At 42.2% G+C, this 23,500-nt stretch overlaps 1 protein-coding gene across 3 annotated transcripts in view; it reads left to right on the forward strand.

The window, feature by feature from the left end:
* The first annotated feature begins 6,286 nt into the window (after nucleotides 1-6,286).
* LOC117778732 (neurocan core protein-like) overlaps nucleotides 6,287-23,500 on the forward strand; it is a 42,383-nt gene continuing 25,169 nt past the window's right edge. Inside the window, exons 1-2 of one of the 3 annotated variants that reach the window (XM_034614496.1) lie at nucleotides 6,287-6,706; nucleotides 20,319-20,398. In XM_034614496.1, the coding sequence (XP_034470387.1) occupies nucleotides 20,326-20,398 (73 nt within the window). In that variant the 5' untranslated portion in view covers nucleotides 6,287-6,706; nucleotides 20,319-20,325. Of the gene's footprint in view, nucleotides 6,707-8,849; nucleotides 8,870-20,318; nucleotides 20,399-23,500 lie in introns of those variants that run through there. The other 2 variants (XM_034614498.1, XM_034614497.1) reach the window with 2 other exon arrangements.

Consider the following 23,500-nt stretch of genomic DNA (forward strand, 5'->3'; position numbering starts at 1 on the left):
TAGGTTGCCAAGAGCTCCTTTGTCTTTGAGTTCTGACAGATACTTTCCTTCCCCACATTAATATCAAGATCATTTTACAGGCATTAATGCCACTAACATGCATCATCTCATTTGATTGATTGGCTAATAAAAAGACAACATGATTCTTTCAGGTGCTTCTTATCTCCCAGTTTTCATCAGCAGATGCAGTTTGCTTGGTTGTCACGGTGTGTATCACTGAAATCTTCTGGGATTTCTATGAATTGAGAAAGGTAAAGCAATGCAAAATAAACCATGCAGTGTATAAAGCCCTCAAATCGGAGTTTGCATGTTCTCCTCATGTCAGCATGGGTTTTCTCCGGTTGTGTTGACTTCCTGCCAAAGTCCAAAGACATGCAGATTGGGTTTAGGTAAATTGGAGACTCGGATGTGACTGTGAATGGTTGTTTGTCTCTGTTTGTTGGCCTCATGATACCCTGGTGACCTGTCCAGGGTGTAGCCCGCCTCTCGGCTCCAGCTCCCCCCACGACCCTCAAAAGGATAAGTGGTATAGATAACGGATAGACGATTTTTTTTTATGTCAAGAAAAGTCAATATTTTACTTAATCATAGTCATTGGCTTGTGCTGCCGAGATTATGATCCATTTCTGACCAAAGACGTCTGTCTGGCATTAGATATGAATGGCCACCTTTATCTTGTAACAACACTGATTCATTTCCATGACAACTTGAGCAAACTGTTCTGATGAAGGCCGAGAGATGCTGTTGAAAAATACTGTTTCAATCAGGAGATTGATAACAGGGAGGAATGGAACATGAGCAGCAGCAAAGAAACATCCGTCTGATGGAGTCTGAACCCTGGTGGTGGTGAAGCTGGTGGTTGAACGTGTGCAGCTGAGGATCTGTGAGGATGGCATGAGGAGCAGGATCCCTGGTGATGTCACTGGACGTCTGCTTCCGACAAACGCTGGAGGTGAACGAGGGATGGAGGTGAATGACATCCGTCTGAGGATTAAGGGGAAATCTGACAGCAGCAGATAAAGGAGAAGATTTTAACATCTGACAGCAGCGAGATGATTGGCTCACAGGTGTCTGAATCTGAGTGAAGTGAAATGTGTGAGGTTAATTGACTGACAGTGTCAGTTAATTGTCGTTGCAAAGCAGCACAACACAAAGTACAAGTGAGACTGATGGGAAGTTCATCTCAATCAGGAGAAACTTATCGAGGAACAAAAGAAAATGAGTAAGTTCGGATGAAATTGAATTTATCGTGAAATAATAGGAACAGATGTTGTGTTTTAGGCCCAAACAGGAAGAGGAAGGCCATGGAAGCAGTCTCATGAATTACGTGCTTTGGATATGAAGGAGACTTTCCCCTTGGAGGGACGGAGCACGAAGTTAATACATGAAGACTTCTGATTGGACGGTTGGAAGGGAGATGACCTAGTATCCAGGGTTGAGGTGGTACAGGGGTGGAGGTGTGTCCTTTATTAATCGCTGTACTGAACGGACAGCTGAATGACAGGAGGGAGAGGGAACAGCTTACAGGTGATTGTGTCAGGCTGTGACTGGAGAAAAGAGAGAATGAGATATTGGAGTGAAGAGACAGCGGAAACTGGGGCATGTGACTTAGGAGGCACGTGTAAGAAGGTGGTATTTATGACTGAACTTTCACTTAGCTTCATTAGTTTTGCACAGATTTGGAGATAAAATAAAGAGCTGGAGAAACTGTTATTACAACTCTGTAGCAAATGTCGTCATAATCCATCTGGTGGTTGTCATTTCACTCCAAACTTCAAATGTCAGCCTCACGGTGGTGTAAAGGGAATTAACAAAGTCAGTACAGTACATTGAATATTGGAACCAAACTTCCTGGTCTTCGGTTCAGTAACAGCTGAGATATTTCAGTCTGGACCAAAGCTGTGGAGCGACCAACACAGGCAGACTGACAGGCAGACAGACACTGTGGAGATATTCCATAGTTAACATCCTGGCCCACCGATGTCTCCCAGACTTCCTCCACGACTGCTGCCCAGATGGGGCCTTCTGGCACAGAAGCGTTTTAAACACAGCGTGGTGTCAAAACCAAGTTTAAGCAACTGCTTCATCAGAGTTTATAAAGTCCAGTATAGACTTCTCTCTACTGGGAGATATCCTGTTTCCCCTTCTTTTTATGTGGCTTTGGTTACTGGCCTGTTTGATCTCCTCACATTAACAGCAATGCCATAAAATACAAACCCCACGAAGCGGCGAATGAGTCTGCCTGGCGAATAATAAGCAAACATGGCCGCCTGAACACACACAGACACATCTCAACCAGTGTGGAGAAATCATGACGCTACTGAAAGCCTCATTACGCTCTCTCTGCTCCCAGCCGGGGGCAGTGTGCGTTACATGGCGGCGTAATTTCGCTTCCGTTAAGACGCTGTAATAGCTTTGCAGGAGTAATATTTGTGTCATCATCGTCACCCGGCCTCTCTTGTGTATTGTGTGTTCTCCATTGTGCGTGGATGGCTGCTCCCTCGCTGGAGAGTGATTGACGTTCTTTGTCTGTTTGGCGAGGTGCCTGACATTTCTAAAAGTCACAGCCCACATTAAGGCTGAGTGTGTGTGTGTGTGTGTGTGTGTGTGTGTGTGCATGTGCGGTATGTATATGTAAAACTTTAATTCAATATTTAATCTCCTAACAGGCATGAACAAAATGATATATGCAGTTTCACTTTCCCGCTGTGAAAGATATATCAATATTCATAATTTACAATAATCTGTCAATACAGCACCCACTGTGCTGCAGCTGAATCAGAGCAAATCAGATTTAACAAAGCCCAAACATCTTTATCCTGCAATATTGGTTTTATAGTGCGTTGATGAGGATGTCTGGGTGTTTTCAGATGATGTTCCCTGGAGCACTTCCCAGAGGCCTTTCACAGTAAAACTCTCAGTTGTGTTCAGGGCTTCGGCAACTCTTTCCCGCTCCTCCTTTCTTGTTCCTAGGCAGTCGGAGATGCAACAAGAGCCGGATGAATCTCCCACTTCCCTGTGTGTGTCTGCCTGTGTCAACTAACCTCTCTGTAAATGTGCCCGTTTTTAAGATAACGTGTGTGTGTGTATGAGAGTGTGAGAGAGAGAGAGAGAGAGAGATCCAATGACTGCAGTCTGCATATATTTTCCTCTTTGTCTCACTAAAGTATAACACAACATGTCATTGTATTTGAACGCCAACAAAACTGAGCCAAGGAGTAATGTTTGAAACAGGATTAGACACTAACCCAAATGCAACCGCGTATGTTTACACACTAAATACGATTAAACATGACTAAAATATACATCAAACTCTTTGGTTTATTTTCTGAATGTTCCCAATTAAAATGGAGAATGTGTTTTGTGTAGTGACGCTGAAGCACTTCGGGAGCACAGGGAGGTGTTTAGGTGGCTGAGTGAATTTGCCTGGAAGATGTTTGGCTGGCTCAGGCCCGGCTGTCACATGTAACGCGTCTCGTCTAGTCTCTCGGTTCTGCAGATTTATTTGCTGACAGAAACAAAAAGCCTTTGTGTCAACCACACGCGCACTTATCTCATAGTTGCACTCACATCATTGTCGGTGCTGCGGATTCCAGGTCACGACAGGGAAATCCGACAACGTCCGCAGATGTCTGTAATATTTATGTCAGATGACGACAAACTGTAAGTCTACACCGTTCAATAACCGTAATGGACTGAATCAATACTTGTTATTGGAAACTCCCGTATACCTCTGTGCACTGGAAACTGCTCAGAGGAACTGCGGACAGAGGATCTGGCCTCAGCTTCATTTCCACAGGATCAATTTCCAGATGAATTACAACAAGTCTCTCTCCCTGCAGTCGACCTTGTTTATCCCCTCAGTGTCAGACGTACGAGCAGAAACACACGGCAGCATGAAGACGTATCGTATTTATACGGATGCCTTCACTTGTGTGTCTGCGTTTTCTGAGTTTATAAAGAACCTGCATCACAGTTCAGACCACTTTACTGCTGAGTGTTTCAGCTGCTTTCACTTGTCTCAAACACTGCAGGCTTCAGGCAACAGCGCTGTCGACAGACTTCACATCAGATGTTGCCTTTATTTACCCTCAATGTTACAGACCCACAGGAAATCACAGCCAACATGTTGTTGTCTTTAGCTCTACAGCTATTTTAGTGTCTCTCAGCCCATTGTTTTGGTTTTATGGTTCAAATGAACCTCATTTCTTATCTGAGCCACAGCAGGCGTCTGTTCAGAGAAGAACCTAAGCAATAAATTCACTGTAGCTCCTACTTATCCATCACCAATCAGTATGTTTTTCCCTATATCTGTATTCAAGACCTGGTGTTTCAGTTTGAGAGTTTGACCTCTTGATTTCACAATCAGATTTTGTAATGCTTTGACTCAAGTAGCCCCTGCTTGGGGCTTAGATTTGCTCTGCTGGTGCTCAAACTCTTCGCTTGCTCTCAGATGTTTTATTGCTTCGACAGAGTTCCTGCAGCTTCAGCTCTTCTCCTCATGCTGATTCTGTGCACATGTGAAACGTTTTGCTCTCAGATTTCTTCTCTGTATTTTTTGAACAACAATTCTATCCAGATTCCCCATCCAATAGAATGCCAGTTGTAATGTCGACGAGTTAAATTGATGTGTTAGCTGTAGCTGTTTGAGACTCTTGAATGCGCAGTTATTCTAACCAAGTTCACACATAAATGTATGTAATATATGTTTTATATGGTTTTAAATGAAGCAAGGAAAGGGTGGGAGTGCATGAACCTGGTTTAGGTCACCACTCGCATTCTTAAAGAAGTAAAGCTATCACACCCCAAAACTAAAATTTATATAACAGCTCAATTTTTTAAATTCAAGGCCAACTCAAACTCACAAAGATCCCCTCCATGATCACTGTCACAGGGTTAGCCTGTGCCCTTTAAAGTAAGATACACTATGTCCAGATACACACTGCATAGGCCGGCTCCGAGGCATCTGTGTCAGTAGTAGTTAGTGTAACGATTTGTTTGTCCGACAAAGCAGGACATATTTAGGGGTCATAGAATACATGTAATGTATTTTGAAATAAAGACACAGCGACTTTATTGTTAAAGACAAAGACAGTGAATTGTTTGTCACCTGTTTCCTCTCTGCTGCACGTGAGCTCCCCTGTTAGACCTGGAACTGCCCAAACAGTGCTGGAGGGTACCATCGGATTATGAACAGGGGTTCCCAGGGGAAGGCACCAAGTATGGTAGAGTTGGAGGAGGGGTTGAGTGTGTCATTGGACGAATGCTGTTTTAATTGGTTTTGAGAACTAATATGGACCCACAAGTGTGTTTGGTATGGTAGAGAATATTTAGATTTTCTGGGTTTGAAAAAGCTCAAACCCCAAATTCTCCATTCAGTTTATCCACAGAGACAGATCTAAAGTTTGAGGGACACATTTCACTTTTATTCCCCCAAAACACCTCAATTCACTGATTAAACCTGAGACTTCATTCAAAAATGTAACCAGAGGCTCTTTCTTTAAATAAAGATTGTAGTTAAGATCCATGATTGCCATGATTAGTGGCTCTATTAAGATTTCAAAACCAACTGCTGCCTCCATTAGAACGGGAGGATGCATAATTCAAAACCATCTTGAGCAACAGGCCATAATGTGATGAATAACAAAGACCAGGCTGTTGCTCTTCTTCACTTTATCATTGAAGGGATTCAGTGTGGATGAACCTGCAGGTCAGACACCTCTGGTCAGATCTGCCGTCAGAAACAATAGATTCTAGATAGATAGATAGATAGATAGATAGATAGATAGATAGATAGATAGATAGATAGATAGATAGATAGATAGATAGATAGATAGATAGATAGATAGATGGATGGATAGATAGATGGATATACAATATAAAATGATGTAGACAGTGTTATGGTTGGTCTGTGGGAACTGAACAAGTGGTCAATGATTTGTATTGTGTGTGTGTGTGTGTGTGCGTGTGTGACATAAGGAGGTTTTAGATGATGGTCAGACTGTCATTATATATATAAGCTCATGTAAATTCTAATTTAATTCACAGACACCGGATCAACCTTTGAGGTTTATGTAGGAATCGGATTATGGTCACACATAAAGTACACCCCCCACCCCTCTCCCTTTCTCTCTCTCTCTCTCTCTCTCTCTCTCTCTCTCTCTCTCTCTCTCTCTCTCTCTCTCTCTCTCTCTCTCCTTCACCCCAACCCTCCCCCTGCCTCTCACACCACCACCACCACCACCCTCGTCCCCCCTCTCTTTGAATGGGGGCGCTGGAACCGTCTGCCTGTCACCGCTTGCCTCTTTGTTCAAACTGATTTTGCTTCTGCTGCTTGGGGGCGGAGGGAGCACCTTGCTGTGTTGTGGGTGCACGCGTGTGTGTGTGTCTGTCAGTGTGTGGGGATGAACGGCGCATAGAGGCTGCTGCTGCTCAGTGAGCGGAGGATAACGCAGGAGAAGAAGGAGCGCGTAAACTCCAGGACGCGGAGCGGTTGCGCTTGCGTGCGCGCACACACACTCGGGCCGGTCTCTTTTTCTTCTTCCCCCTTTTGCAAAAGTGCTGTTTCACCCCTGTTCTCGTCGTTTGCCGTCTCTGCATCCTCTGGGAGCCTCTTTTCTTTCTGGAGAGCACCTGCACCGAGGCGCCTTCTCTCGCATTCCAGAGGATTGCACCACCAGGACGCACCTCGCCTTGTCACAGAAAGGTAAGAGTGAGAGCAGGAGGATTATGCGTGTTTTATGAGACAAATCATTTGGTCAGTGTGTCATACATCTCATGTCACCGGGTGGTGGGGAGCTCCTGTGCCCGCTCAGCTGCTGGATTCCAACTGTCTCAGGTCCTTGGCTAAATCAATGCACTTTTGCAAAACCATCGCGGGTCAATCTAAAGGTATTTCAGAGTCCCCTTTCCCAACTCTGCCCATTCACGCAATACCTAATTATATGCACATGCATTAAGTGTAAGTAATAAGTGTTTCCCGTGGACCGATCTGTGCCTCCCTCCTCGCATGACCACACAGCCTCACACACATCGTTTGGGATATCTTTAATTATTAACCAGGTCAGAGCTTTTAATATTGGTCTATATTTACAAGCCATGTAGGGACATGCATAAATAATCAAGTCACCAAGTAACCTTGTCTGTGTGTCCTTTACATCTCAAGTGATGTTATGTCTAGTAGAACTTTGCTTTGTTTCTCACACACACACACACACACAACATCATTTTAGTCATTTCTGCACTGGTGTCTCTACGATTTCCACCTTAACCATAGTTACAACTTAAGGGTAACCCCTAACCCTAACCCAACCCTAACCCTTGCCCTAACCTAAACCTTAACCCTCCCTTAGCATAAACCTGACCTAAACTTAACCTTAACCTAACCTTAAAACATGTCTTCACCTTAAAATCGAATGATTGACATTGTGGAGACTTGTTTTTAGTCCCCATAAACACCAGTCCCCACAATGTAATATAGAAACAGATTTAGGTCCTCACAATATGAGTAATACCTGGACTACACACACACACACACACACACACACACACACACACACACACACACACACACACACACACACACACACACACACACACACACACACACACACAGTCCTCCCTTTACAGATGCAAATAAGTAATAGAAATGAAAGGGTGGGAGGATGCAGTCTGTTGAGTGATGCAACTGTGGAAGCGGATCTGAACACTTGAACAGGTGTTTGTGAAATCCATTATGTAAATCACAGTCTCCTGCTGAACAAACAACATGTTGTTGAATATCTGCCAAAATCAGACATTATATTGAGCCATGCACCTCCGACAGCCATCACCTGGGCAGGACATTAAATATAGATGGTTTTGCTTATAGAATCTGGGTTATCACTGATCACGGTGTACTCTGGCAGCTTCATAGACGAGTCTGTCTTTACATCACACCACCTCATGTTCGTCTGCCTTGTGAAACTAACTTTGCTTTGATCCTGTTGATATTAAATGAGGGATGACACAAAGAGTGACATGATGGTGGTATGAGTGATCGCCTGTTGTCCAAGCAGACGAACGGATCTCTGAGAGTCTGGTTTTGATGAGTGTCATGCTCTGTAAACAAACGCTGGCATGTACAAACACAGTGAAGGAGGAGAACTGTTTGGGTCACCTTGACAAATGAGCTGTATTGTCTGAGATTATGAGAGCCCCTGCAGCCCAATAAAGCCCAGCTCTGTTTCTATTCACCGCTCGATGTGTGGAGGAGTCTTTTCTTCTATGGCCTGGTTAGAGTGCCCACCACCAGCTGTGTGTCAGGGCCATAAAGCAGGACAAGGGTAACAGGGCAACCCTGCGTTATGAGCGGGATGCAGTTGAAGGAGGAGGAAGTGCGTGTGAGCGAGATAACGGGGAAGTAGTGCATGTGGGAGCAGGAGCGTGGAGAATACTAAGGAATGAGGCTAAGAGACCGTGCTGAAAGTTTACAGCATGCATTTTTCATTCTCTTCAGACGTGTGTGTGTGTTTTTTGTGTGTGTATGTGTGTGTGTGTGTGTGTGTGTGTGTGTGTGTTGTTGGGAAGGGGCATGTGGGCCGGCACGCATACAGTAGCTGTGTGTATGCTTGTGTAGTCATCTGTGTAAGTAGATGACTGCACTTTTTCGAGGAGAGGAACCAGAGAGAGACGGGTTGTGGGGGGGAACAAAAGGGTCTGATTCTAAAATAGAGTACAAGCTGCAGTTCAGCTGCCTCGCTGTCTGTGGCTGCACACTCTGCACTCAATCAGCCTCCGTATTGTTTATCACGTCTGGCTGCGAGCCGTCTGCAATTTGAGGAGACTCTTTGCATCAGTGGAAGCCGGGAGTTAAAAAGAGTCACGTGAGGCACTTTTAAATAGATGAAATACTGTAGAAGTAGAAAGATAGGTGGAATAATCAATGAGTCAATCGACAGAAAAGTGATTGGAGCCAATTTTAAGTAGTTGCTCGAGCAAAAATGCCAAACAAACCCTTATTTCAGACTCTAAACTGTGAAGATTTGTTGGTTTTCTTTGTCTGACACAATAGTGCACTGATCATCAGTTTTTCTTTTTTTGTTTACATTTTTTACGCAACAGATCAAACCCCAAAAATTTGAAAAAAATATCTGAATGAAGATTACAACACAAACAATTAGACAATTTATAGATTCATGATAAATTAATGAGCAACTCTTGAAATAATCAAATAATTTTTCATGTGAAAAGGACAAATATTTGCCGTTTTTCTTTGTTATATCATTGTCAGTTGAATATCTTTGGATTTTGGACTCAGACAAAAGATTTTACGTCATCGACGTGGCTTTAGTAAACTGTGCTCAATCATGGAAATAATCATTACCCGGAGCCCTAATAGACACTTTTTCAGAATGAAATGCATCAGAGACGACAGTTTAGCCCCACTGATCACACATGTGCGGTTTTCTCTCCAGTTCACGGCTATGAGACTTGCTGATGGTGTATTTTCAGAAGAAGCCAAAGGTAATCCTCAGCCAGGCTTTGATATTGGTCTCTATGGTATGAAAGTGCCTGTTCTAATATGTCACTGCAGTGATTATGGAGTGAATTCCCCTTATACAGTGTTAATAACCAACAGAATGGAACTATATAAATGCAAATAACATCAGCACTGGCTTATAGAGGCCCAGGTGTACGATCAAATGGCTTTAGGATGATATTGCCCTGAATATGTGTTGATTTAGATTCGCTCGGTGTCTCTCAGTGTGTTGTACAATGCAGTAAATATATTGGACTTCTGTGCTGCAGTCCCCATTTTATTTTGCTCTAGCTTTAATTCATAAACAGCAGATCCAACTGTGAACTAGACTGTGAAGGGAAAGTGGAGATTTTATGATCTCACTGAACTTTGTCGTCTGTTTACAGCCAGGGGGGGAATAGGTTTTTAGACTAACAATGGCTTCACAGTGACTGGAGCAGAAACTGTCCACGTTTTCAGCACTGGACAGCTCTCAAATCTCCTAGCCCAACGATCCGACCACCGACATTTGTCAAAGGGGAAAAGAGCAGCGTGCGGTTTGTGGAGCTGCCGGATTTTGGCTGTCGCTCTGTGACTCTCTCCCTGGAATATTGAGACCCTTTTGCCAGAGCGAGTCCCTGCAGATACAAAAACCCAGAAGGGATTGGACAAACCAATCCATCAATCAACTTCCGTCTTTAGTCCTGGGCGGGGACAGGAGCAGCCCACCGGACCAATCATTACGAGCGTAGATGAACAGCTCATCCACACAAAGAGAGAAAGGTCGCTCTCTTTGTCTTTGGCCGGGGGGGCTCTCCTCTAAGTACCGACTGCATGGTAGAAGACAAACATTTGGTCAAATGCAATCCGAGTGCTTTGGAGGTGATTGACAAAACATAGGATGTTAAATAAAAAAAATAAAAATATATAGACACTAATGCATACCAAAGCCATCAATAATAGCAAAAACAACAAAAAAAGAAAGTTAAAATCATACAATATATATAATCAACATTGAAATTTTAGTTAAACAAAATAGAACAAGAATAATGATAATGATAGAAATAATAGAAATGATAAAAACCTACATAAAAGTCAGACTAAAGAGTTGGGTTTGAGTCTGTAATCATTTTCAGCTCCTCTCAGATATAATCTTAGCTTCTACCAGTCCAGACTAAAACGCTGCTCTGGAGCTTTCAAACTAAAACAGTCGCGTTTCCACATTCCTTTATCCTAGCGGCTCTCAAACTAGTTGTGTTGTGTTGAGTTGTGCAGACTCCAGGCACATCTGTAGGAGCGTTAGCTTTAGTCAGCACTTGTTGGATAAGAAGAAGCTTCATAAGTAGTAACAGAAGTTCCCTCTGCCTCTGTGGTGTAGATTTGAATGATTTGTCACTTCCAAGATGCTGTTGGGTTATTTTTATTCCTAACGTCACACTGTTTGAAACATCTCCCCTCAGCTATTTGTCCTGTTATTGTTTATTCGCTGTTGTGAGAATGAAGAGGACAGTTTCTCTGGGCATCGGCAGTGAACACCTGAAGGACAGAGCTCTGTCTTGTATTTTCTGTCCTCTCCTAGTTGATAGTCCACAGCCTCAGCGCATCATTAAAGAAGACAGATTCTTGGAGGACGTCCCAACAGTGTGTCTATATTTGCGTCTGTTATGCTGGGGATGAAAATATGGCCTTTACTGTCGCCTTTATGGCCACGCTGATGATCCAAGGCAAACTGCAAGAGAGGGTGTGTGTTTGTGTGTGCGTGTGCGTGTGTGGAGCTGTAGAATTAAGAGTGGATGAATGCTGAGTCTCACACACACCTGATCCTTTATTGGCTTTGTCATCGAGAGCCGACCTCTGAACCTTCACCTTTGACCTCTGGGTTCTTTCAGACACAGCTGGTGTATTGGCCACTCAGACCACACACTGACAGCCCCATGATACATATATCTGACCCCTGATCCCAAAATCAATATTTTCCTCAATAATGCTTTTTACTTAAACAAACATTTTACGTGCAATACATTTGAATGGTTTCAATGGAACAGATTATTTAAAGCTACTTTAATCAATATTTTCATGGGACCAATGCAAAACAGAACAATTAAGAGAGTTATTCCCCAACTCTACAGATACTCCAAGATCGACAGATAGTTTTTAGCCTCTCCCAGGTCACCGTTTTGGTTTTCATGGCTGCATCTTGACTGTTTACTAGTGTTGCACAGCACAGCATTTAACAGCTAAAGAGACAGATATTCCCCTACAGGAGTTGGAGGAGACCAAAAATAGAGCTGAAAGCCCCGGGGATGTTATATATAACATCCATCAGGTTGTGCTATGTCTATTAGAAATGTAGATTAACTAGTGTTTGCCAACATGTTTACCATATTTACTTTAGAGGTTTATGATATATCAGTGTTGTGTTTAAAGCTGCCATCTTGTGGATAATGTTACTAATTAAAGCAGATTTAAAGTTGATTTTATACAGTTTGTGCTTTCAGATACATTCATGTGAAAAGTGTTAAATAACACATCAACACTTTAGTTTTATTTTTTTTCATTCATTTTATTCCTGAAATGTGACATGTGTAGTATAAAAGCCTGTTCCTGCAGGGAAATGAATACAAACACATTAAATGCTTCAGCTGAATCACCGTGGTTTTTCCGTGAAGTCCCTCTTTAAGTCAAATGAGAACATTTCTTTTCTCTTTTGTTTAAGAGGCACTGGTTACAAAACACTCGAAGCCAGTGTGACTTGATCCTTTATGATGCATTACAGAAACGGGAGATGATTGATTCCACTGAGGCTCTCGACTGGTTGTGTTAAAAAGCTACGTTACAACGCTCTGTTCTCACACATTTGTGTCCACACTTACAGTATAAATACTGCGGCTGCTTCATATGTTATTCAGATGTAATTTAATAGATTTCTTTTGCCAAATCACTGTTGGCTAACATACACGAACATACGCGCAACAAAAACACACATGCGGCGGTGCCAGAAAGAGGCTGAGGATGAAGATGTGGAGAGAGAAAAGGAGCATATCTGAGATCATCTGCTCCGGGTCTGTTGAGTGCATCTGAAAGCCTCGACAGGAAGGATGCCAACAGATGGGTTTTATAAGAGCTGTCAATCTCTCTCAGGTATGAACAAATCATTGGTGGGACATGCATTAAACATATTCCCTCTTAGCTCTCTGTGTACTATAATGAATAGTTAATGAAAAGACCACAAAAGTTGTAACAGCCAACTACAGTTACTATAACCTACTTACAGTCCTGGCTCCTCGCCATCTCTCACTTGTTTGTTAGGGATCCCTCAGTGCCGCACGGGTCCACTTTTGCAAATCCGCGCACACTTGCAAATCTCCATATCGGACGTGTTAACCGCCATTATCTCTAAGTCAAATCTGGACCTGCCCAGACCCGTTTACATATGACCTGTGATTAAACACGTGCTACATACACAGTCACTCACATCAGCTGGGTTATGGCCTCCTTGTCCACCTTGTCCTCCTGTTCCGGTGGCTCAGTGGTGTTCTTGTAAAATAATTGCTGCGGCACCTGTGCACCTGCAGCTGTCAGTGTGTTTCCTCTGCGTCCACGTGCAAGACTTGTGGCTATCGAAAGGTATTACAACGTGGCAATTTTTTTGTTGTCTTTATTTGGTCCATTTGAAGCTGGTTCAATGTCCATAGTAACAATTACCTAAGCAAAAGAGAAGTGGGCAATGGTGGAGTGGGGCTTTCACAGAGGCTGACTAGGCTTCATATAATCTTATTTAGATATAATCATTTATGAAATGTTCTGAAAAAAACACACTTTAGTTCTCACCCCTTCCCTATTTGTGAATTTATGTTAACTTTTACCCGTTACCCTGTCTGGTACCCGACCCGGTGCAGGAACTCAGACAGATCTTAACTGCCTCCTCTCTGCGCTTTACTCAACGCACATCTGAGCCAAATTTTAACTTGGCGTCTGAGCGTGTTGTCGAGCTGGTTTAAGTAACCCCTGTCTCCATGCCCAGTGAGATCAATGGTTTCAGTGTGAGAGGAACGGGGTGTGTAATCTTGAATCGGAGGAACCAGCAGCTTTCCAGAGTCCTCTCGCCATCTGAAACCCCCGGCCACAACTGCATGAGTCATTAGTTGCTTTGAGTGTGATTAGTCACCACACAGGCACACTGAACACAAAGGCTATCTGTGTCTTTGTGTGCAGGAAGTGAATAAATGATTCGGCTTAGTTCACCCTCCCTCAGCAGTGTCCTTTTCTCTGTTTTTAATTTCTTGAGCAATTAGTGTTCATGCACTCTGGTTTTATGTCTCTTTTATGGCACCAAATCTCGACTGCAACATACTATTACTGTATTTCCCCCCCTGTCCTTACAATTCATTAAGGAAAATTGCTTCTGTGCATGGCTGAATTTCAAATTTTCAGCCACACATCCATTCAGGATGGACCGACTGCAGCCTATTACTCGCAAACGGTAAATTAAGAAGAATTATGGAGCCTCCAGCGCAGGTTTTCTGAAGAGCTTTCATCATGGAAGTGTATTATCACAATGGTGATAAAATGACCTTCGTTTCACTCCTCTTCCTTCACGCTCGTCCTCTCCCAGCTCACCACTTTGTCTGTCACTCATCTGGTGTTATTATACGCCGCTCTCGTGAGGTAATAGGCGAGACATGATTAAAGAAAAAGGAGGAGAGGAATCAGATTTTCCTGTCAGGTCCCAGTGGGCTGACATTTTGTCCCCACACTGTAAAAATTATTCAGCTTCAGTCTCAATGTCTAATGGTACAGATTTATCTTAAGTCCTCAAGCCTCTCCTCTTCAGCTGCCTCATATTTCTAGATATTTTATTCCGTGGCTCCTTCTTGTCATCATGCCGTTGCCCCCAAAATGTTTTGGATCTTACTGCAGAAATAAAAATGTAATCAGGAAGTCATTTTCCCGAGCTCTCTTCTGTTGTGGGGAGAATAATATTCTGTCAAATACCAAGAAGAAAAGGAAAAACATGATTTGTGTGAGAATTTGTGTGAGAATCCAAATTGAATGTTATGGATTCAAAGGTGTGTTTGAATGCACTAATATGAGCTGTACATGTTTAAAACAGTAGTAGAGTAAGTAGACCATTACTGCAACATATCAATGACTATATAATTAGAGATTAGAGATTATATTACCAAAGGTCTTGTTCAGGGTCGACACATCTACATTGTTAATCACAGTTGAGGCCCTATTCTGTACTGTATTTGGTTTGGGAAGGTTTATGTATCTGCATCTCAGTCAAATATTTTACTTCCACATTTCCAATACTCATTCATACATTCTATCGTGCTCCAGCCAAACAGTATATGGAAAGTTAAACCATAAAGCATACATGTAGTTTTACAAACTGTTTAATCATAGTTAGCGTCCAGACAGGATAATTTTGTTGACAAAGAGCTAACTTTTACCACAATCATGTACTGCAGCTATCTAATGCATATTTGTGAACCTCTCGGCTAATTATCACAACTAAAGCCTAGTCAGGAGTGAACCTGGAGGCCACTCAATGCAACCAGATTGGAGGTGTGCGTCAGACTTTGATTTAAAAAATAAAAAAACATCATGCATTTTAAGTTTGCTGTTCAAAAGAAACATCTGCCGAAATGAACCATGCCTCACAAAGCAGAGATGTTAGAAGCTTACAATCAAGAGTTGTTGGTTTTGTTTTGTAGCTGTTTTCCTAGAAGTGGGCGCCCACCTAAGATAACTCTAAAGTCCCAATGCAAAAAAGAAATCACTGTAGCTGGTTTGCATCTCCTGAGTCTACATGGTCACATGGAGTATGGTGCACAGGTACATTTTTTGGGTAAAAACCATGTCGCAGTATGTATGGTGTCAAACACCACCACCTCCTGAACACTGTGCAGCTCTGAACTGCAGCTATTGTTTAAGGTTAATGTTGCCGAAGGATGTATATGAACCAGCGATTGAGGATAATAATAATAGTGATAATATCGATTGCACGACAGCCACATATTCATAATGTGCGACAGAATGATTGTTTTTGTTTGGTGGTTCTATGGTTTTTTATTTTCGTAGTCATTTATGTGAAACGCTTAGGACAAATTTCAGGAGAGCATTCTGATGATAAAGTGTAATTTTATCACATTAAATCAAACGGTTCCTTTGGTTTTTCCACCAGCACTTGGAATGTGTAATGGGTGTGTTTCATGGTTTAATATCAGTTTAAGCACCTTGTGTTTCTTCTCCACTTGATGATGACCTGATCACATTTTATGAGAAACGAGGTCATTTTGACTGGTTCACTTCCTTTTTCTTGCTCCTGTGTACATGAACGTGTATTTGTTGACTTGCAGGATGTTAAAGATTCAGCAAACGTGATCTAATGTTTAACAGAGAGATCGAGGGAGACCGGGTGTGTGTACCTGTGTTGTTGTGTGCGTGTGTTTCAGTGAGTTGTGTTTATGTTTTCTATGCATGAACGCAGAGGGTGAGATTCAGTGACTTCTGCACCTTCTGCACCGGCGGCGGGTTGATGTGGGACTTTATAGGAGCCGCATCATTACAGCTGTGTGCTTATGTCATCAATCAACATGGGACCCAATGTGGCCTGATTACACACACACACACACACACACACACACACACACACACACACACACACACACACACACACACACACACACACACACACACACACACGAAAATAACTTGTTCAACACTTTTCATGATTTTCCCTTCAAGCAGTTTTCCCACCTAGTGTAGGTCTGAAGGAGACTTGGGTCGAGGGGCACATACTCGCCTGCGTCACGATGATCATGAGGCTTCGACAGATTGACAGCTTAGTGCTGAGGCATAATGCCGGCCTCGTCCGTTGCCAGCCTCGTCTGTTAGCTCTCTTTGGATCTCTGTCACTGCACTCACTGGCTCTCACAATGAGCCGAGAATCCGACCTATTCAGGCGACATCGTGAAAATGTGTCGGATGGACATCCACATTGATGTCCACTGAAGCATTTTAGAGACTTCTGGCTCTTTTCTCCTCAAGACACAACTGAGCCTGTGAGAGTGAAGAGGGGCGATTCAGAGGGAGGCGTTCACAACATCTGATGTCTCGTCCCTAACAAAAGCAGGTAGTGGTTAGTATGCAGCTGGTGCGACTGTATGTTGTAAATTCCCCACGGCTAAAACTTTGAATGGCTGCTGTCTATAGAAACACGGTTTGCATGTTGTATTGCATCCATAGAGATGTCCATATGCTGAACTCTGAATTCTGTTGCTGTGGATAGAAGCAGGGGCCCCTGCCAGTCCCAGGCACCCGCATACAACACCCTCCAATGATCTGTGCTTGCAAGACTGGGCAAACTCCTCGGTGTCATGACCCTCTCCGAACCTTTAGAAATCTGCTGTCACCCACCCAGCTAGCTCCACCAGGCCTTCAGAGTCCAACAGCTCGACCCCAATCTGTCACAGCCCATCACGAGGTCCTAACCCACCTTTATGGTGCGATGCCTCTAAGTGTGTGGCACAGCGGGGTCTCACCATCACCAGAATTCCCCCCTTTTTCATAAAGTCCAAGACCTACTTGGTTGCCCGCAAAAAATAAAAAAGAATCACAATTGTACTTTGATGACGGTATTGTTTGGCAGGTGTCACCATCTGAGGAACGTTTTTTTCTTTGACTCACACGCTTCACTTTAAAATGGGCGAACATTTAAGTGGGCTTTCACATGGTCGGAGAAGAGAGCCGCCATTATTCCTGTAATTTATAAAGGGTCGAGCTGGTCTTGCATAATGCTTCTTTCTGAGCTTCGGGATGCTGTTGGAATGAGTTGCTGTTACCTCGGTGAATGCAAAGAGGACATTTGCTTAGTTGGATCAATTATTTACTTCATGTAAGTGAAATCTAGACAGTCCAAACGAGCTGGACTAATTTCTGCTCAAATGGTTCCAGCTTCTCTTCCAACCAGTCTGGAAGGTAGAAGGAGCCTTTTTTTTGTGTCCACGGGTAAATGAATAATTCAGAGTTATTACTGTTGCTGGAGTCCCCTTAAAATCAGCATCACTATATAAAACAAAGCTGTGTTTACTTCAAACAGCATACCCTCCTCTTCATCTCCATTTCATACCAGTACGGGGCAATAAAGCTCCGTCTCAGGCGCCTCTCCATTGAGCTGAGACGCTTCGGGCCCCAAGCCAAACACTCTGGCAAAGTCAGCAGCTCATTGCTGATATGTGGTAGAATTTGCTCTATGTGGTGCAGCAGGAATGCACCAGAAACACTTTTTCACTGCAGTGCACTGTAACTTTATATTTTGTGGCGAAAGACTGTTTGGACGTTTTAAAAAATAATCCAGTTTTTCTCCATTAGAGTTCTTACTCTGTGTCCAAATCATTCTTGACAACATCTGATATTTTAGAGTATAAGACCGGGGCTGGATGCCGTCATTTGTATTAATACAGGCAGCTGCAGCTCAGGTGTTAAAGTGGGTCCTGGGTGAAAAATGTGAGTCACTGTGGACAAAAGCATCTGCCAGATAAATGTAATGTGTCCAACAGGGCATCCTCCCATCTCCAATTGGAAATGGGTTCAAAGGTCACTTTGTCTCAGTGCAGTGCCAACGTTTTACAGCCTCACACACACACACCCACACACACACACACACACACACACACACACACACACACACACACACGTACACACACACACACACACACACACACACACACACACACACACACACACACACACACACACACACACACCCACACACACTGGTCTGTATTAGCTCCCTGGCTGGAAAGCGCTGAATGAGTAATTTGCTAAGCTTCAGTGGACCATGTCTGGGTCCTTAAGTGGCCTTATATAGATGAAGTTATTTATTTGTTATTATATTATCACAGTGATAATGAATGGATATGAAACATTATCTGCTGCTGTGATAATGTGTACGTGCAACCTTGTTTGCCTCAGATTAGATTTTCATTGATTTAAGCCTCAAGGCCATCTGGAACACTTGGTGTATTTTTTCCCATAGACAGTATATAAAGATGGATGACTGACCTATTGTCCAGAATTTAAGCTAAATGTATCCCTTATACGAATCCTGCCATCTTGCACATTTGGAGGTCTGGATGTATCGAGGTCCCTTCTTGACCAATCCCGGGTCAGTCTCAGCTGTCAATCGTGATGTTTCACCCATTGTTATATCATCAAATAATTATAGTTAAAACCAAACTTACTGGAAAAATGAACTCTTGAACAATCATCAGTAGGATTAGAACCACCGTAAATGAGAGAAAACAACAGAAAAGTATTTGATTTGCACTTTGACTTTCTTAGTTTGGTCCATGTCCCATCCCCTAACATGGAGGAGGCGAGGTTTATGACCTGCAGCCAGCCACTAGGTGGTATTTGAGACACTTTGGCTTCACTTTTACGGAGGAATCATGTACTCCTTCTTTACACACAGTCTATGGTTATAACTAATGTTGACGTCACAACAGTAAATGATAGAAAACAAACAACATATGAGTAATTTACTCATTCGTGAACTTTGTCACAGTCTGCGTCAGTTTTTGTGTCGGTGAGATTTCATGCTGCTGCTTCAACACCTGTTGTGACTTCACAGACGATGCTTTTCCTCAGCTTGTGAAAACTGGTAGACAAGTCATTAAAGATGAATGACATGTAACCAGGTGTGTGTAAACATCGGCAACACCGTTAGAATATGGCAGCTCTGAAAATAGATTTTATTTCCATCAGGCCAGCTTTTATTGTTTTAAGCGTTTAACCAAGAAAGACAGATTTATTTGTACAACAGCTGGATGGATGTGAAATGGTGTAATTAGCTTCTGAAGGGATAAACCAAACAGCTGTGGAGGTTTTTCAGATCCACGCAGGAGCAAGTCGTCCCTCATCTGTTCCTACAATTAAAAATCAACAAACTGTTTCATGTGACAAAAAAAAAAAAAAGAGACTGCATTTTTGGAGTTCTTTACAATTTGTCTCTCATTCACCATTTCACACACTGGTAGGGAGGGTTCAGAGTTCTAGCCTAGTTGCAGAAAGCAATTTGGGGTCGAGAGAAACATGAGATCTTTGGGGTTTCATGTCAACAATCAACATGTGTAAGATCTGAATATCAAAGTTACTGTTTGTCTTCAATAAAACATGGATATTAATGGTTGAGGTGATAACACTGGACACAGATCTCTATCGTCTTGTTGGATGAATATGCATGAAAATGTAGAAGAGACTAACCTGATTGGCCACAATACATTTATTGAGATGAGATAGATATACAGACATTTTCTGCAAAGTGCTCACTATTTCACCTTTTATTGATAAAAACACTTTACATATGTCTCTGCATTATTTGTTCAGAAATTCCCAAAGGTAAAGAGGAACCCCCGATCTGGTAATATTAAAGAAAGTGAAATGAGAAAATTACCTACTTGGTATAGATATATACATTGCCATACTACTTTTTTCAGTTTCGGGAATATGGGATTATACTTATCCCACTTTGGTGAAGGTAATTATTCAGTGATAATCTGTTTCCATTTGAAAGACATTTTTCAGGTTGCTACATTCCCATTCCCAACCATTCACTTTGAGATATTTAATCTATTGGCAAAAGGAAATCTTGGCAATATGTTATGATATTTTTGCAAGTGCAGTGTGAATAAGTTTGTATTTTCTTCTTACTGATGATTGAAACCATCTCCCCCTCTCATCTCTGTTCTTTCTCCCTCTCTTCTCTGTTTTCGCCCCCTCTCTCCTCTGTTTCCTCTCTCTCTCTCTGCAGGTCCAGGATGGGGCTCACTCCATGTGCAGCTGGGCGGCAGATCCTCTTTGCTGTGATGCTGCTGCTCTATTTAGGCTTGGGTGAGTCTGTCTCCTACCTCCGCTCTTTGTTTCCTTCAAGCGCTTCATCTCCAAGTGCTAATCAGCACTTCCAGATGCAACGGGACAACAGTCAGTGGGAACAGAATATGTCACAATAGTGTTTAGTGGAAGAAGAGGGAGGTAAAGGACAAGAGGAAAGGAATGAAGACAACTGAAAGGAGGATGAGTGGAAGGAATTAAGGAAGGACGAAGCACCTGGACCAGGATCCAGAGAAAAACAGTTCCCACATAAATTTTCCGACAAACACATATTCACAAGACAGGTCTGCGCTAATTTGAGTGTTGTAAGTGAAAGCTGACACAGTGAGGATGTTTGCAGACATGCTCAGTGGGATTGAGCTGGAACACCTCCAAACCCATTTGTGCAAATTTAGCTGACCATCTGTTCCATCACAACTCTGCATAAAATTCACAATTATGGAACAAAAAGAGAAAACGTGTCGGAGCTGTGAGTCTCTGGAGGATAGTAGCGAAGGTTTGAGGTCCCACTTGCAGCCTGCCGACTGCCTGTAGTAAAGATTAGTGGCTCTCCTTAATTACGTTTGCTACAGTTGGCAGGCGTGGTGGTGGTCGCCGGTCGGCCTGGTCGTTTTGTCCCTTTATTAAGAGGAGAAACTGCATCTGTCATTTCCAAAATTAAAACATAGCCTAGTCGTTACATTCTGACAGTAGAAAGTTTTTCATCCACATTCAATCATTTATATATGTATATTGCACAATCTAGGTAAAGGTAAAAGGATCTTGCCAGTACTAAAATTCAAAACAGGACCAAACAATCATTATATTTTAAGCTACTGTAAAAGCTGTTACATTTTATCGTGTTGAACTATTTTGTTGTGTTATCACTTTATTATTATTTTCGTTTTGTTTTGTTATATTTGTCTTCAAATAGTCAACAAAGTACCACTGTTCCAACCCTGCATGTGCCTAATAGGAATAAGGGAAGCAACAACTGCTGGTAATGGAAAAGGCGAAATAAGCTGTTTATTGTTCAATGAACCAAAATCGTCAGGTGAGATGAAGAACAAAGGAAGGGCTGCGGATGACGACAAATTCATAGAAACTGATAAAACAAAACCACCTTGACCTAACTCATGGAAACACACAGACTCTGTATCACAAGAACAAAGAAAACACTACTAAACATTCAGATCACCACCCATGACCTGACGGATATCTGGACAAACAAACGACAACATGAGGTGCAAATCATAATAGTGTATGGAAATATACCAGCATAAGACCAATAACAACCCTCTGGTACCACTGGATGATCAATGCTGCACACATTTATTACAAGTTAATGGTAAATACTGCTTGTCCATATAGTTTCTATGTGATGTCCTGTGATTCACATCATGTCCAATCTCCTAATAACACCAAGGAGTTTATCCCAATGTGACCCTGAACAGGATAAGTGGCTATAGAAATGACTGCATCATAGCTGTATCAATACTGATTAAAAAACAAATTAACTAATGAGCTTTGCACAGCAGAACATCAGGTGGAGTAAAGCTACTTGTTTCACATCTTTTTCACAGAATGACTGAGCAAACTGTAGAAAGCTCCAGAAAAAGCTGAATAGACTCTGACTCATTTCATCAAATTACTGTTTACAAGGTCAAGAATGACTCTTCAAGCTCAGCATCTTATAATAAGACTATTTATATATATATATATAATCTGTCGCTGCATTAGTATTGTTAGTAGGTCCTTATGTTTATAGGTTTACGGGCCATAATTACATATAAAATTGTTATGGGGGAACTCTGCTGAAATGTAAAGAGCTCAGTGGAGTGAGGAGGATGAACAGGAGGTGGAGACGACATCTGTTAATGACAGAGAGCGTCCTCTCATGTCACTTCCAGCTCTCCGCTCCTCTTTTCAGGCCATTTGTCTTTTGTCCAATCTGTCAGCACCATGCCACACGACACACTTGTCATCCAGAGTCCCTCAATTTCACCCATCCATTTTCTTAGTCCTCCATCTCGCCCTCCCTCCACCTCTCCTTAAATCTTTCCTTCCATCTCTCTCATTCCTGTTCTCCGTCATGTTCAGGCTCTTATGCTTTTCCCTGGTATTTGTGATTCTGTGATTACATCTGATTTGTAGGGAAGCCAGCGGCGGTGTTCTCCACTGTGGGGAGACGTTCTCAGGGGATTTAGCTTGTGAAAGCCAATATAAATGCAGATGGAAAATATCTTTCAGGGATTCAATTCCATCGTGTGCCATATTCCAAATGAGGCTTTATTTTTTTTTATTTTAACACAGGTTCTTTTGTTACGCTGATGTTTTCTACACATTGCTCTTTTTCACTAACAGTGAACATTTTACAGAGAGGAACAGAAAAAAGGAATGCAGCACTCCTTGAATTAAGTAGAAACAGCTTATGACCTTACTATGTATTATTATTGAGTAGACAGTATTAAAACAAAATAAAAATCTACAAAAAAATATATATATATTTAAAAGGAAAACAAATATTAATGATAATAATAAAATAATAAATACAATTCAATTAAATTGTGGTAAGAAACTAAATAAAATAAAATGAAAAATAATGAAAGCCTGGTATGTTAAACTAAGGTCCACAGAGGATAACACCACACAGAGATTTCTAGGAACTGTCTGGTTGGAGGATAATGTCTGTGTAGATGATCACGTTGTCATGGTTACATTTAGCCTGTATATCCTGGCAACCAGCCTGGTTGCCAGTGAATCGCTGATATCAGGCTGCAGAACCATGAACCTAGCTCTTACTGTGTCGATGCCTTTACACTGATGTTTCTGTGGCGTGAAATTTATTTAAATGAATCTGTGAGTGACAGCCATTTGTGTGAGCGGTGACAATATATATAGAAATGTAAATAATTACTTGGAGCTGGTGAGCCACCATGTTCACTTGTGTGTATGTGTTCAGGTGTGTGTGTGTGTGAAAGCCTGGGTTGGGTTTATTTGCTGGAATAATAAAACAAGTTCCTCATTCATTTGTGGAAATGTGAGACACTGCTAATGAATCCCAGAGGAACCTGACACCTGCACACGCTACACTTTCTGTACATCTCCTTGGCTGCATTTACC

This window comes from Hippoglossus hippoglossus, chromosome 17, assembly GCF_009819705.1.
Source record: "Hippoglossus hippoglossus isolate fHipHip1 chromosome 17, fHipHip1.pri, whole genome shotgun sequence".
Lineage (NCBI taxonomy): Eukaryota > Metazoa > Chordata > Actinopteri > Pleuronectiformes > Pleuronectidae > Hippoglossus > Hippoglossus hippoglossus.